The sequence below is a fragment of the Tachysurus fulvidraco genome, chromosome 12, assembly GCF_022655615.1.
Source record: "Tachysurus fulvidraco isolate hzauxx_2018 chromosome 12, HZAU_PFXX_2.0, whole genome shotgun sequence".
Lineage (NCBI taxonomy): Eukaryota > Metazoa > Chordata > Actinopteri > Siluriformes > Bagridae > Tachysurus > Tachysurus fulvidraco.
The window spans coordinates 11,606,771-11,623,973 of NC_062529.1; the positions used below are offsets into that span (position 1 = coordinate 11,606,771).

General features: G+C 38.5%; 1 protein-coding gene and 1 long non-coding RNA gene across 3 annotated transcripts; one reads left to right on the forward strand and one right to left on the reverse strand.

Moving 5' to 3' along the window:
- Positions 1-287: 287 nt before the first annotated feature.
- On the reverse strand, positions 288-5,927 carry otx2b (orthodenticle homeobox 2b). 2 transcript variants are annotated; one of them, XM_027172107.2, is made up of 4 exons: positions 5,614-5,927; positions 3,152-3,339; positions 2,356-2,507; positions 288-1,922 (listed from the first exon to the last, which is right to left on the reverse strand). In XM_027172107.2, exons 2-4 carry the CDS (start codon positions 3,246-3,248, stop codon positions 1,299-1,301), a joined length of 873 nt encoding a protein of 290 aa, XP_027027908.1. In that variant the 5' UTR covers positions 3,249-3,339; positions 5,614-5,927; the 3' UTR covers positions 288-1,298. The 2 variants fall into 2 exon arrangements, with proteins under 2 accessions (XP_027027908.1, XP_027027909.1); XM_027172108.2 differs by lacking the exon at positions 5,614-5,927 and having other exon boundaries at positions 3,152-3,529.
- On the forward strand, positions 5,828-12,600 carry LOC113659751. Its single transcript, XR_003444682.2, has 3 exons — positions 5,828-6,744; positions 9,545-9,677; positions 11,970-12,600. It is a non-coding gene; the product is annotated as an uncharacterized LOC113659751 (long non-coding RNA).
- The last annotated feature ends 4,603 nt before the right edge of the window (positions 12,601-17,203 follow it).

Below are 17,203 nucleotides of genomic sequence, written 5' to 3' on the forward strand. Positions count from 1 at the left end.
AAATAAAAGGAATTAATTCTAAATTCATAATTTTGGAGCATTTTATATATTTGTCTACAAATGCATCGTGTGGACATAACAAAAATGATTCACAACTTCTAAACATTTCCTCCAGTTTCCTACACACACACACACACACACACACACACACACACACACACACACACACACACACACACACACACACACACACCACACGCACGCACACACACACACACACACACACACACACACACACACACACACACACACACACACACACACACACACACACACACACACGCTTGTACATTTACTCATTTATTTTACATGCTCCTTCAGCCAAACTGAATGCCTTTTAATGTTGATTCAATTGTGAAATCGTTTATTAATGTTGTTTGCAATGGTTGAAAATTTTCGACAATAGGTCACTAAGTGACTAAAAGGTGATCAGCGGAAGGAAAAACCCTTTTTTGAGCATTCAACAAATTATACCGGCTTGAATTTTCGCACAGATTAAGTTCATATGTGGCTAATATCATTTCGTATTTTTTCTTCAAAGGAACAAAGTGAAAAATCTATTAAAATCACAGCCGAGTTTTCACGGTTGCGAGGGAGCTCACAAATTGCATACAATTACAACAGATCACAGTTTCGAAGGCTAGCACAGATTAAAAAAAACACATGTACCATTTATATAAGACACACATTGATTGTCTCTTAAAAACTACATATTGATTCCTTATAAACACTTTTTCTTAAATAAAGTAGTGCATCCAGGTCGCCCTGGGGGCGTTCAGCACACACAATCTCGCTCACACACAAACGCAAACACGCATTCTCTCTGCTGTTCACATCGTCCTGATGGAAGTGTCTCTCGTTTTGCCACCATGGACATAAGTCGGCGTGCTGTAAGAGGTTTTGGATGCAGATGCCTGCCTATTCCGTACACTTTACTTATAAACTGTCTTCTTTTAACATGTAGTGTTTTTCAACTCCTCTTTTCATGGGTAAGGATTTGTTCCATGGCTGTGATCTAACTTATTACAAGTTCACATGGGTTCTTTTTTTTTCTTTTCTTAAATAACAGCTTGTGGTCATATAGCTCGTGTATGCGTTTGTATGTGACTCCGGGGCCATTTATATAATTGACTTTGTTACTGAGGAACAGGACTGGCTAACTCGAGGCAGGCGCAGCGCAAGTCATCCACCTCGCCAAATTTGTTTGTCAGATTTTTGAAGGATGGCAGGTATGCGTCTTGTCTAGTCTTTAAATTTTATTTTATTTTTTTTGTTGAAAAACAACTCGCTTGCTGCTCTCACAACACCTGAAACTTCCAGGAGGAAGTCTGATCTTTGTAATCCAAGCAGTCGGCGTTGAAGTTGAGCTTCCAAGAGGATGTTTGATCTTTGTAGTCCAGGCAGTCTGCCGCAGTGGAGTTGAAGCCGAGGCCCGAGGCGCCGTAGCCCTGAGTGGACGGTTGATTCAGGTGGCTGGTGACGGCGCTGGTGCTCATGGGGCTGAGAGCGGAGGCTGCTGGCGCCGACAGCTGGTGGTGCATGGGCGCCAGGTATGAACCGCACTCCATGCCCCCAAAGTAAGACGCTGAGCCCGCGTAGCCTTGACCGTAACCGGATGTCGCCTGCGTGTAGGTCATCGGGTAAGAGCGCTGCATGCATGACGAAGACGAAGAGGTGGAGAGCACTTCCGAAAGCGGCGAGATGGACGCCGGGCTCCAGATAGACACAGGCGCCGCCGTGCTGGATATAGCCGGCACTGAAGTACTAGAGGGCGGCGTGAACTGACCACTAGCGCCACTTTCTGAGCTCGCCTCCCGCGCCGGTGAGCTCTTCTTCTTGGCCGGGCGCACTTTGTTCTGGCCTCCGTTTTGTTGCTGCTGTTGTTGCTGTCTGCATTTTGCGCGCCGATTTTTGAACCAAACCTGTCATAAAGAAAAATGGCCCTTAGAAACATGTAGCCTGTAGTAAACATGTAGTAATTTTATAATATAAATGTAAATTTGTAATAATTGTAATAATTATTAATTCATTTAGAAATAATACCAAAATATCTCTCTCTCTCTCTCTCTCTCTCTCTCTCTCTGTATATATATATATATATATATATATATATATATATATATATATATATATATATATATATATATATATATATATATATAAAACATACACAAACACAGTCAAATTCTATATATATATACTGCTTTAAGATATTCTGCATTTCGTGCATGCGGATTTCATACTAAAGTACTCTTTGAAGAACATGGCCCAGGGAAACTATTTTGTGATATTAGTAAGCATATTTTAACAAATTGTGGCAAAAACTTCTTCCGTTATTTGAAACAACATACTGACCTGTACACGAGACTCCGGCAAGTTGATTTTCAAGGCCACCTCCTCGCGCATGAAGATATCCGGGTAGCGCGTTTTAGCGAACAGCGCCTCGAGCACGTCTAGCTGAGCCCGAGTGAACGTTGTTCTCTCCCGACGCTGCTTTCGAGGAGTAGCTATTTCCAATAAAACACAAAATGCCCGGGAGGTTGAATTCAGGCCAACATAAACTTTGCTAGCAACATCAAGGCCTACCATTGTAGCATATAGGCTAAATGAATATTGTCAACACTCACTCTTGTATAAAAATAAGTTTACTACCTTAAATAAGCATTGTGAGATAATAGATATAAGCTATTATTGAAATTATACCAGCATTAACCTATTAGACCTCTTACTATTATTTTTTTTGACATGCAATATCTTTAACGGATTATCATAAACTTTGTTGTCTATAACAAATAATGATTGATTTTGCTACATTTTCACACTTGTTTCATCACATCTTACTTTTTAGACTGTTATTAAGTTCTCACTAACTCCCAGTGATCAGCTGATGTAGGCCAATATGAATTCTTCAAAATAATTTGAAATTTGAAAAAACAAAATTGTAAAAATGGGCCTAGATAACTCAAACATACTCCAGACTGATTGTAAAATATAGCATATCATAAGATAAAACATTACAAACAGCATTTCAAACATTTCAAACTATTGTAATCGTTGCATAACTACAAAACTTTTGGGTAGTTACACGATCACTGATTTAATATTATGTCTTACACGGTAATGGCAGTCTGTGTGAATCTGTGAGACTAACCTGGATATCCCACAGACGGATGCAGCAGGTCCATGCCGGACGTGGTTAAACTCAGCCCGTTAACCGGGTAAGGCGGTTGCTTAAGATACGACATCATGCTAAAGTTGGTCGCGGAAATAAAGTTGGAGCAAATATTGAAGGGAGGTTCTTCTCTCGCGCCTCTTTTGGTCCGAGGTCGTTAGCAAACCCTGGTCCGAAATCACACAGATAGAGATAGAAGTTCACAAATAGATACGGCGGTGGTGTTTATTGTAGTTTCGTGGATGAACTCAGCGCTCCGACTGCAATCGGGACTTAACACAAAATAATGCGCGTGCACACCGCAGCTGCGCTCTTAAAGCCGCTGCAGATCTCCAGCTGTCCTCGTGAAGTGAGCAAGGCTCATCTCAACACCCCCACACACCCCACCATCCCAACCCACCCCATTATCCCTGCCCCCTTATTTACTGCCCCTATCGATTCCCCCCAAAAGTAACATCTAATTGCAACAAGTCCTTGCAATCTTCAAAACATAGTCTTGCTAATGTACATGCGGCAAGAAAGTCGATTTGCATAGGAACCAGGCTAATTGTCTTCAGCATAAGGGAATTGATTGGAGACCATTTGTGGCAACAAAGGCCGCTGTTGGTCTGATAAATAAGGCCGATAACAAAGCCCTACTGGCGAGAAGCACAAGTGACAATAAGAGAGGACCTCATCGTTCCCCACTCAGCCATTAGATTTGTGAATGCATTCATAATGAGGTGTTTTACGGCTCCTTACTATCCCTGTAAATATAAATAGGAGTATTTTGACTAGAGTTGGCTAACAGTGTTTAATGAGTCGGTTGAAAAATTGGTTCATAACTAACACCCTTTTCAGCGCCTCTGTAATTGGATTCGAGGTTTGAGATTATTTGGAGTGCTTTGGGGTGAGAGGGTGAAGAAGCCAGGCATTTTGCTATTATAAGCATCAAAGGATGTAAAACAAGACTTAGAAATCAAATGTTCTTAAGTCAACTCCAAAGACAAATGTTTATTCGCGTAAAATGGGTATAATGAGTTATTTCATGTAGGCGAATTCATGAAGAAACAAAATGCAGACTGCGAAATTACTTAATGTTCTAAATTAATTCACAATAAACTATTTCATTTGACATTTAACAATTTGAGCAACGTCGATTTTGGCAAACGGAAATGTGACCCCCCCCCCCCCGAACGACCCCCACCCCTCCAGGGCTTTCTAACTTACCGAGGAGTTTGAGGTTTTTTTTTTAATCCAACGGTTTTCTCCCTCAATCTGTCACTTGCTTAGTACCAGTTGCATAGACGTTCGATTATTACCTCATCCCAAAATTAATTACGATAAATGTTTTTGTTGATAAATTAATGAGATAATCCGGATGGCACGCGCTCCCCTAATTACTGGACGCTGAACCTGCAGTTGAACATTTGGCCTCATCGATTTAGTCTCTCTCTCTCTCTCTCTCTCTCTCTCTCTCTCTCTCTCTCTCTCTCTCTCTCTCTCTCTCTCTCTCTCTCACACACACACACACACACACACACACACACACACACACACACACACACACACACACACACACACACACACACACACACACACACACACACACACAATATGCAAAACTCATATTTGTACATATAACATATTTACTCTTCATTAGTCAGACTGCTCAATTATTATTATTATTATTATTATTATTATTATTATTATTATTATTATTATTATTATTATTATTATTATTTTCGTTTAACACGTGTTTTTTTTTTTTTTTTTTTTTTACAACAAAATCTAATTTTTGCGATTTCATATTAGGCCTGTTCAGGCAGCAAGAAACCCTCTTGTGCCATTTGACTATAGCCTAAGCGACACCAAATTAAACACTTCGTATTAAGCCACTGATTAGACCAGTGCATCGTGTACAATACACAGCCCACGGAAATTTCCAATTATTAACCAAAATGTCAATAAGGAAAGCGGTTTGTTTTGACGCAGCTCTGTGTTTTTCACGCCTCTGTAATTATCGCCCTTTGTCTTCAGTCCCCTACTTCACACAGAGCTTTACGCAGCCAAGAGAACACATTTGCACACGTGGACTGGAGCTATGATTAAACCCACTGTATTATGAAAGTATGACTGTCGATCTGAAGACCAGCGAATAAAATGTAACCCACCAACCAACAACAAACGACCCCCTGAAGTTTTGAAACCCGGTTAAAAACAAGTGACAGAGAAATACACTCGCTTCCAACATCAACTCTAAATCAACATAACAAGCACATCATCATCATCATCAACAACAACAACGACAATAATAATAATAATAATAATAATAATAATAATAATAATAATAATAATAATAATAATAATAAAACTATAAGTCTTATTTATCCATGATAATGATGAACAATAAACATGATGTTTTAAAAAATAAATAAATAAATAAATAATGTACTACTTACTGGAGATCTTCAGTTTGATCTTATCTGCAAATTGCAAAATATGTCCGATAATTCAGGCCACATCCGAATGTTACGGTACTAATTATGGTGAAATATTTTTATACAAACCAAAACAGTACACTAAAAACGAGAAACGTGGAACTTAAAAGCTTCAGCTGCTCGACTTAAACGGATAGCAGACGAAATCGTTTAGGGAGCTTAAAGTGCGTACAGTTATAATTGGCCGGTCTTCAGGCGGACTTGCCCGTGTGTGATTTGTACAGCGCGTTGGCCAATGGAGAGACGGCTCTCGGACTCGCGGGCTGGACGCGGCTCCCCTCACCGGGCCTTTGGCAGCGAAACAAACGTCGCAGGCTACTTTTTGACGCGCAAAACTCCTCAACCAATCAGGGAGCAGCCTCGCTGGAGCACGTTCGAGAGTCCAAATATGCGTAACTTTCCATCTTAATAGCCCATATCCAACCTTACAGTTAACATGTTTTAGGTGTCTGTCATGTACTTAAAACTTCATTATATGAGAAACGTGATGTTTATCTCATGTGTTTATGTGTTTCTAGCACGTGTCAGTGTTTTTATTTGTGGTGATCTTCCGGGAATCTCGCTCACGGGCGCACTTGCAAAGTAGCAAAGGTGACGCCAAAGCGTTTACTCTTAATCTCAGGAATAATGATCAATCCCGAGAGAAAAAAAATCTAGCAGACTCAGCCCCTTATTATCCCCGAGACCCTGTAAAGACGGTACGGTGAAAGGGAGAAAAAGCAAACACTGAATGCAGACGCTTTTGCGCGCTTCTCCTGCTGTCGCTCAGCCAGAGGAATTTAAGGAGGTTTAATTCCCTAAAATAGTCCTCTCGTCAACATGACCGTCACACTGCAAGTGCTCATGTTGATACACTGAAATGTAACAACAGTTGACTGGAGATGGACTGCTACTGGACTAGGGCCATGTTGGATAAGCCTGAAAGCAGTAGGCAGGGATTCACTACAGAAGTACAGGTAGCACTTTTAAGTTTAAAAAAGAGCTGTAAGCATCCGGGACAATTTTTGGAAGGCAGACGACCAAGTTAGTCTTAAGATGTGCTAAAACAGAAGATCTGACTAAAACACAACCTCCAGGATCATCTACACACAGGTGAGGCTTATTAATCTCACGAGTTTTAGGAGTGATATTCACAATAGTGCAGTTGTATGGGCATTGATCATTGAGTATTCATCACGTGTGCCTTTAAGCAGGTCAGTCCACAACAAGAAATAATGTAATTTTCTATTTTTATTTAAAATGTCTTTCTTTATATTATTATTATTATTATTATTATTATTATTATTATTATTATTATTATTATTATTATTATTATTATTATTATATAAACAATAAAACATAAAACTTAAGTTGTAGGAAGTATAAATAACTTACATAGATATTATTATTATTTACTGTTTAATTAAACACCTGCACCTTATAATATTCGGATCATCCTTACACATGACTGGCATTTCAGAGATACAGAAAATGTGTAAAGCATTGATCAAATTATGCTCTGTATTTAAACACGCCTAGCGATGCTGTACATCGTCTTTGTTCTGATTTCTGCTTCCCTCAGCAGAGAAAAAATATTTCGAGAGAAACTTTTTGAGTCTGATCTTTTTCTAAGAGCAAACGGACAAGTTCCCTGCACCTACTGCTGGTCAGAGCTTGAAAGAAAAATCACTTTTTTATAGCCAATCCTGGGTTCTAACTCTCAGCAAAAAAATAAAAAACTTCTGAAATTTCATCCGTAAATTTTACGAAGAACAGAAACAGGACATCTGAACATCTTTAGAAAGTGAGAATTTATTTATCCGAAAATCCCAGAAGGCAGAACCATTCAGGAAAGACTGCGCTTTTTAATCCGTGTTTTTTATTTTTATTTTATCACGCTGACGAATAGAAATTACAGCAACAATTTACAGCAACAAATCCCATTATTAATTAATATAAAAACAAATCATGATCAATACATGTAAAGTAAAACTACTTTAGTACTTTAACAAAACAATGTACCATATAATACCCAAATAATAAAGTGCAGAAATAAGCCAAATAATAAAAAGGAACTGTGAATATTTTTCATGTGTATGTATAGAATAATTTCGAGCATGTCTGTATTTGTGTGAATAATTCCGGTGAAGTCCCGGTCCGCTTTACGAGCCAGCGTTGCTCTTTAATACCGTTCAATTATTTATAAAGCGCTCAAACTGCCGGAGTCCGGAGGGGATCTTTGGATCCTTGAAAGACTTGTGATTTATTTAAGTAAAAAAAAAAAAAAAAGAAGGGGGAAAAAAAACCCGGCATGAATAATGTAGAGCCGTTACTTTTCATCGACAGTTTGGGTTTAGATTAACGTTTTGGATTTATATTGAGGACTCTCGCTAAATAAATATTATATAAAATGTAATAATAACAATAATAATAATAATAATAATAATAATAATAATAATAATAATAATAATAATAATAATAAATCAATCATCATCATCATCATCATCATCATCATCATCATCATCATCATCATTATCATCATCGTTTTATTCTTCTTGCATGTTATTAATAATGCAAGATAAAATTATTTAAAATAAATTAATAATAATAAAAAAAAAACAATTACATTTTATTTTATATTCAAAATGCCTATAAAAGGCTCAAACTCATAGAGAGATCTGCACATTGGCCTGTGTTGAAAGTAAATGGAATTGCACTTGATGTTTAAGAGGTGAGGTAAAAAGAGATCCCCCTGGGTCGTCCTAAACACGCCCATCTATTAATCCTTATGGAATTGTATGATAGTAGGGTAGCAATCTGAGATCATTAGAGACACTGACACCTCTAAAGCTTTTAATCTCTCTCTCTCTCTCTCTCTCTCTCTCTCTCTCTCTCTCTCTCTCACACACACACACACACACACACACACACACACACACACTCCGACACACACACACACACACACACACACACACACACACACACACACACACACACACACACACACACACACACACACACACACACACACACACACACACACAGGTGCAAAAGTTTGGCAAATACTGTAGGCTACCAAAAGAGTGATCTTTTCCCTTAGTGTCTGTATTAAAAAAGAGGATTTTACATACTCAATGAGAGTTTTGAATTTTACACAGCCACAAACCAGACTCACAACCTCACAGTAAATCTGGGCAATACATTTTTAAAGGAGAACAGACAAGGAGGACTGTAATGGAGGCTTGTTCATAAACTTGACTTTACCCCAGTTGAACTGGTTTAGGATGTTATACACAGGAAGAAAAGTAAAATAAAGGAGGTAATAATATTTAGATTCTGAACACTTGCCAAGGTCACTTACTGTATCAGACAATAAATCACACATAATTGTTTGGTCATGAGCTGATATAGGAGGTTTAAGAAGGCAAAATGTGATGTGCTCACTGGCAGCAGATTTAGTGACGCTTCAAACTAAGACAACAATGGCAAAATGAGTGTCATAACAGAAAAGCAAAGACAAATGCATTTAATCAAGTGTGACTCCTGACTGATTGAAATGAAATCCATGGCACACTGGCTCCTGGTTTCTCTTTAAAAGGACTGTAACCTTTAGGAGGATAGCAAACATTTACACTTGCAGTGAACAGTTTTGAAAATAATGAGCTCTGGGACAATAATACTGAATTTCCAGACACTGATCACGCTTCTGTAATATAGTCCAACGCTACGCTGGTGATGTATTTCCCTGAATGTAATGCTGATGTTTCATTATTGTGACATGTTCAAATGGCATGCAGAGAGAGAGACAGCTTTAATGAGCAAAGCACTTGAACGTGAAGGTGTATTTGCACAGAGTAATTAGTGTGAATAAAAGAGCCTGTTTGATCCTTATTGACATTCCTAATTTCCCCAGTGCCACGTGTTCCCAGTGTTGAACAACTTAAAATGGAGTTAAACGAGATGCTCCACGGTCTGAGAAAATCTGTGATGGAAGATCGGAGGGTGATGGAGCAAAATGGAGAAAGAGATCATGCAAACTGGTTAAGGTATTTAAATAGAGAGAGAGAGAGAATTTAGTTTGGTCCTGTTCTCATACATTTAGGCTACATATAACATTTTGTATTGCTGTGTAGTTAAGATTTTTGTTGAACGGTTTGTCAAAAGCTATCAAATTCAGTTACGGCATCTAGCAGACTCCCTTATCCAGAGTGACTTACATTTTTTATTTCAATTTATACGACTGAGCAATTGAGGGTTAAGGCCCATCTGTGCATGTGGGATTTGAAGTCATGACCTTCTGATCAGTAATCCAACACCTTAACTACTAGGCTACCACATCACCAGTTATATCACATATCACAGTTATATTAATGACTTAACATAATTACTTTTTCGAACGATTAGCTTTGAACTAAATTGTGATCTTGGTATAACTGCAAAATCTGGTGCATTAGAAATGTATCTATGTTCTCAGGCTCTTTATATATTACTATACAGATTATTTGTGCATTTGATATTTGCTATTTTAGTACTGCAAGGTCCAAAATAATCTAAACGATCATTTGGACTAATCAGGCATGTTAGTATTTAACCATTTGCAGAATCATTTTACAATTCTGCAATAACTCTTAATTGCAATTATAGTGATGTGTAACCATTGTAAAAAAAATCACCCCTCAAGGATATTTCAGTTTACTTTAATCTGAATAGTCCTATTAATGCAATAACTATTGATTACAATATTAATAAAATCTTTACTCACAAATCTTTCACTTTGACTCCCATAAAATTCTAAATTTGTGAGTAAAGTCATTGTATATGCAATGTAGGAGCTGCATTTGCTCCCTGTTGAATATAAGCAGCACTTGATAACTACTGCAGCCTAATTGTTTGCCTGTTATTTGCACTATAAGCCATGTGACTAAGAAATTGATCCAATTAAAACACACTTCCAAACTTCCTGTCAGCAGTATGAAGATAAAACATACACACAAAGGTACAGGGATCTGTCAGTTTTCTAGTCACCCACTACTATTTCTACTATTACTCCTACCAATGATTCTAGTGTTTAACATAGACAAAGCCTCTGTCTAACTGTGCTTATCATTGCTGTGGTGTGTGTGTGTGTGTGTGTGTGTGTGTGTGTGTGTGTGTGTGTGTGTGTGTGTGTGTGTGTGTGTGTGTGTGTGTGTATTCGAACCTGCCCTGCAGTGTGGCGCTCACCCTTCTCCACAAGTTCAAAGGCACAGGAGCTCAGAAGGCTGGATTTGTTCAGGCATATTTTGTAAACCCCTGGATTTGAATTGTAGTGTGCAAGGCCAGAAGATCACGTTTAAGAAATGTTACATTGTGAGATTTTGTGTGAAATCCCCATAATAAATTCACCAAGTGTGCACAAGAATTGGCTATTCATGTTTGTGGTCCTAAGTTTCTTTTTTGCTCTGATTTAACCTTAGAGGTATGCTGTAGGTGTATGTATAAGCATATGTGACTTTTGAAAAGTAAAAAAAACAGCATATAGACCATAGAGTAAATAACCTTACTTTATATTCTTATAAAAGATTCTCTATTGTATCTCAATCCATTATTAAGGTTGATTTTGTTGATTATTGAACAGCAAAGTCATGAATCTCATTCGAGTTTTGTTCCCTTTAGCACTTAAATTAAGAGGAGTCACAAATTAATAGGAGATGCCTTATATTCAGAAATTTGTTTACATCATCATTGATGATAACACTATTAGGGGCTAAAAAATAGCTCAAAAGGATAAATATACTGTATAAATGTAGTCAATAACATTTTATAATCTGTTTTGAACTCTCTCTCTCTCTTTTTCTCTTTCTCTTTCTCTCTCTCTCTCTCTCTCTCTCTCTCTCTCTCTCTCTCTCTCTCTCTCTCTCTCTCTCTCTCTCTCACACACACACACACACACACACCCACACCCACACACCCACAGAGTAACCAGCACAGCCACACCATCGTGCTTTAATTATGTGATATAATTAACCCTCCATCCAGTTTGAAAAGCATGCGAGTTGAGGACGAGCCCCCATGTGGGTTGAGCATTCCTTGTTTGTGCCCAGTCCAAACCCCACGTTGTTTTGAGTGACACTCTGGCACTCTTACTCAAAGACCCTCGATTAGTCTCCAAAATATACCCCCTCTCACAACTACATAGTGCCTGTTTACACGTGTAAGAACACACACACAAGCAAACACACCCATCCCACAAATACAAACCCCACCCCTTCTCCTTTACTCACACATATGCACCCAGTACACATCTGCACTGATCCCAACATTGCCAGTATCTCTCAACTCTTTATTATCTCTTTCAGCCTGGTGGATGCTGTCTGTCAGGACTTATGACAGTTGGATGTTTCCATTATGTTCCCACCGTGTTCGTGCCATGTTCGCAACGTTCCCAGCCTACAGTCCAGCACTTTCCCAGCCTCAGGCTGCCAGCCGTTCTTAGCGGTTGGGAATCTCTGAGGGCTTGTCCGTCAACTGGAACCCTCCCCTCCAATTAGGACTGTAAACACAAGGCAATCTGTGCTGTGTGTGTGTGTGTGTGTGTGTGTGTGTGTGTGTGTGTGTGTGTGTGTGTGTGTGTGTGTGTGTGTGTGTGTGTGTGTGTGTTTGTAAGGAGGCGTCAAACTGGCTCCTGAAGCTTGGTGAGCTGTCCAGCTATGATAAAAACGACACCCAGGTTCTCATCAGTGTGATCTCTCCATCTCTTTCTCTTCTCTGGAGGGGAATGGGCCAAGATAAGCAGACAGTGTGGAGTCTATACAAATACACAAACACACACACATACACACAAAGTATTGTTTGCCAACAGGGAGTCAGAGATTGTAGAGTATTCACAGGTTATTGACAAAGGAGTGATGAGAATGTTTAAACATATAATCTTATTTACCTTAGTTAATTCTGTGAAATGTCAGTGTCTTTTACTCTAATAAAACATTATTTATATTAAGTCTCTTAAGCTACAATTTATATTAATTAACCTTAGCCCAAAGGTAAAAATAAATTTTTGTATTCAAATCTAGAATTTTCTTGGAGGCTCTAATTGCAGACAGTGCTGCAATACACAAAATAAATAAATAAATAAATAAATAAATAGATAGATAGATAGATAGATAGATAGATAGATAGATAGATAGATAGATAGATAGATAGATAGATAGATAGATAGATAGATAGATAGATAGATAGATAAATAAATAAATAAATGTTCTTTGAATATGGTTGGATGAAACATTTAATTATTTTTTTAATTTGTCTAAACATGCCTGTTTTTATCTCACGAACCTTGGTTGTTTGTAACCTTTCTAAAGGATTTAAAAATAAATATCTAGGACAATTAAAAATGCTTTTATACATTTAATACCACAGTAAAAGGAGTATTTTATATTTCTTTTTTGTTTTTACAATATTTGCAATATTTTAATATGATTTTATTTTAGTATTTCTTTGTAGATAAAGAAGCGTAATTATTTAAAAATGACATCATACATTTATTGAAATATGTATAGATTAGTGTGACCTAGTGACAAATTCTTATAACATTTTGTTCACTTTGGAAAGCTTTAAAAATGAATAATTCTGATTTCTGATCACTCCTTTAATATACTGACCAACACCACAGATCACCACCTTATTATTCTCCTGGTTACCCAGAGAAGCCAAGCAAAACTGAAAGGAATGTTAAATCTGATGGAGTTGCAGACTGGGATAGGCTGTGTGTGTGTGTGTGTGTGTGTGTGTGTGTGTGTGTGTGTGTGTGTGTGTGTGTGTGTGTGTGTGTGTGTGTGTGTGTGTGTGTGTGTGTGTGGTGTGTATTTGTGCTGGGGGAGGGAAGATTGAGAATCCTGAGTGTCCAACGCCTCACGGCTGGCGATGGGGATGCAGGAATTTGAGTGGACCCACTGCCAGGAAAATGTCAGGCGGAAAACGAGGAAAAGATGGGGGAGCTACTGTATGTTAATAGCTGGTGGTGAAAGTGGAAGATGTTTGATTTAGGAGCAAATTCTTTAGTATTTTATTTTTACCTGAGTAAAGTTTGAAAATTGGAGCAAATACATTTTCCGATATAGATCCTTTTGAAACATTTGTATGGATCTTTATATCGAGTTTCAGATGGGAAATTTTGTAGTGGTCATTTTGATGGCATCACATTAGGTTTTATATTTAATGTAATGTAGAATCTTTCCATTTCTGTTTGTATTTGCCCATTTTAAGAATTATACTACACAATGAAATAAATTTATAACATTTTAATGCTATTCAATTATTTACATGTTGGTGTCACATGTGATAAAATTGATAGATAGGGTAACAGAATTCAATCTGTTTAATATTTTTTTATTAAAGATATGATATTTATTTAAATATCCATGAATCACTCTTAGCTCAACAAACTGGGTTGATTTCTGTAAAAAAAACAAGCAAACACTGGATTTGTCATGCTGTGTAAAATGTTGATGAAACTTTAAATAAATTTTATGTAATGTTCAAATTCATTATGTAGCTCAGTGCACACTAGCATGTACATTGTTTGTTATGAAAGGACATAAATGTGAAACTGCTGAGAGGAGAAGCGTGGCTCAGTTGCATTTGAGGCATTATGGTTCTAGCTGTAGAGCTTATGGGGCCCAGCTCAATAAAGCAGCAGCATAATGGGCTGCACCACAGTGGAGCCCATCGAGTCATGGTGCAACATCATGCTCCGCAGCAGGGGAAGACATCGGGCAGATGGGTCCAGTGTAGTGCTACAACTCCCTCCCCTCTATACTCTATTTTTCACTCTGTGTCTTTCCCTCCTGTTCTTGATCTCTCACGCCACAGTGGGTTTGATCAGAGCCTAAGTCTGATGAATTGGGCAAAAAGGGTGACAGTGCATAGGAGAAGATGAGCAAGGTGCAACATGGAGTGACAATATGGGCTGTGTATAACATGCATGATTGATGACAGACAAGGAATGTGTTAATAATAAATGAAAGAATGTACAGCAAAAACGAGAACATGAATGGGTCAATGAGAGAGAGAGAGAGAGAGAGAGAGAGAGAGAGAGAGAGAGAGAGAGAGAGAGAGAGAGAGAGAGAGAGAGAGAGCAGTTCAAATAAATGTGGGACTGAAAGTGAGAGGCCAGGCATATTCCTTTGAAATGCCCACTCAGGGGTAAAAGCCTAGACGGACAGGCTGGACAGACAGGCAGTCACCACTCTGGGCGCAAGTCCAGCAACCCTCCGTCATTCCCACCAGATCCCCCCTCCTCATCAAGGCCAGACTGGCCATGTCCACTCCTCTCCCCATCATTCAGCCAGCCCCCAATGGACCAACTGGAGCCTTGTAAAGTCTGCTTGCCAACCAATGGCTCAGACCCAAAAGGCAGGAAAAAAGCTTTCCCTAATCTATCTGCCCCACCACAACAACCACTGCAATGTGAGTGAGTGATTACTTTGGGATGTCACATTTCATTAAATATATACAGTATTACAGACATGGTTGTCACTATGATATAATCAAAAGAGTACCTACCCCAGCCTTAGAAAATTTGTCTGGAGAAAAAACACAAAATGTTGGGTTTTTCCCCTTTTTACTTTCACACATTTTCCTTTTAAATTATACTTATTCTTTACTTAATGCATAAACTGGAAATTGAATTGTTTGGTCTGTTGCATCAACTGCATATGCCTCAACTTCCTAATCTTTTACTCCAGTGTTTTGTATTTGCTCCAAACTCCAGGATCTTGACTAGCATTCCATATCCCCATAGCAACTGTAGCAGGCCCTCATGATTCGGCATTATGTGAGAGGGAGTTTTGCCAAAGCCTAAGAGTTTGGGTGGGAATATCATAGGAGGTTACATGAGGAGCAGACGAGGGCATCTGTTCACTGAAGTAACAAAAAGGCAATGAGCAATTACACTTACTGCCCTCAAGTGGTGGTAAAGATCACATATCACCACCAGGCTCTTCATTAGTGAGACTAAAGATGGACTTTGACTGATTTATGACAGATTTTCAAAGTTTAATGTAAAATTGTACACCTTATATGAGGCCGGCTAGAATTATTACATCCCATGTAATTAGATACAAACAATTTTACATAAACTGTATTTTTTTCTCATTGGCATCACTTAATTCTGCATCTGCAACACAGTTCTGTGTTTATTCACATCTAATTTGTAATCTCTGACAGGTTTTTTAAAGGGTCTTACTTGTTGAACAAACCCACAGTTTAATGGAAATTGGTCTAATGGTTTGAATGATCGATTCAGTGGTTAATCACAACTCCCAGACATGATTAGGACCAGCAGGGCTATATTTCATGATTTAAAATAGAATCTATTCAAGAATGTTTAGCATTTCTTTTATTATTTTACAGAGTCATTCTTTATAAATTTTCAGAGCTGTAAGAAATAAGGCACATGCCATAACCTTGGCGTAATCTATTTCCACACAAAGGACAGATAAGTGTAAGGTGGAGGGTGTCATGTTTTTTACTGGCACATCGTTAACCTCCTGGGTCTGTTGTGGGAGAATCAGTGCTGTTCTGGAGACTTATAGCATGGGGTATTTGTTTGTGGGACCCCCTGGGTGAGGGGTGAGGGGGCAAGACCTCTTGCCTGGGGATGGACTTCGAAACTGCTGTGAGTTGACGAGAGGGGAAGGCAACAGAGGAGGAGAAGAGGTATTTAAACAAAACACCCCCAGGACCTAGTACTCCTGGGCACAGGCACTGTTCTGCCAGAGTGAGCCAAAGGTTTGTTTTTAGTTACAACCTAATTGTGATTTTTTTATGTGCATAGACTTCTACTGTGTCTTCTAGAGAAGAGCAAGTATATATTGTATAAATACTGTGTGAATTCAGTTAAATTCTATGGTAAAGTGGTGAAAAATTGTTGGTTTCAAAATAGAACAAGTCATTTCAAGTTTTAGGTATTCACTCTTCTTTTTGGAGATGTACAAGCCATACAACCAAAAGAACAAAAGCAACATGCCATCCTGCATTGTATCTACCATATGCCTTATACTGCTGAGCTGGTAAATACTCTTACAAGCAGCGCATTTCAAACCAACCTCTCACCCCCTGTCTCTTTCTCACCCACCCAACAGTGCACCACTATTTTCCTACCTCTTTATCCCTTTTAATTAGAAGGCAAATTCTGCAGGGCTGGAGAGACCTAATCCTTAGCTGCCCAACAATGCACAGAGTTTGCTTTGAACAGCCGACCTGCAGGCCTCTGCATCCCAGCCCCCAGTCCTTAAAACAGGTCTTTCCTCATTGCTGCACACATCTCTTCTGAACTGAACCAGGAACAGTGCTATTACATGCACTATACAAGGTTCACGATGCAGAGCTGAACTCAGATTATCTGAAAAGATCAGATTAAGAAACAATAAATTGCAATCTGACTACATGACCTTTATTAACTGACCAGAAAGTGGTCTACATACTTAAATTACTTTATACTTCATGAATGAATGAGTGACCCATGCCTTTCTATGCCTTATAATTTCTGATTAGGGTGGCTAATATGAAATCTCACACAAATCTGTGCATT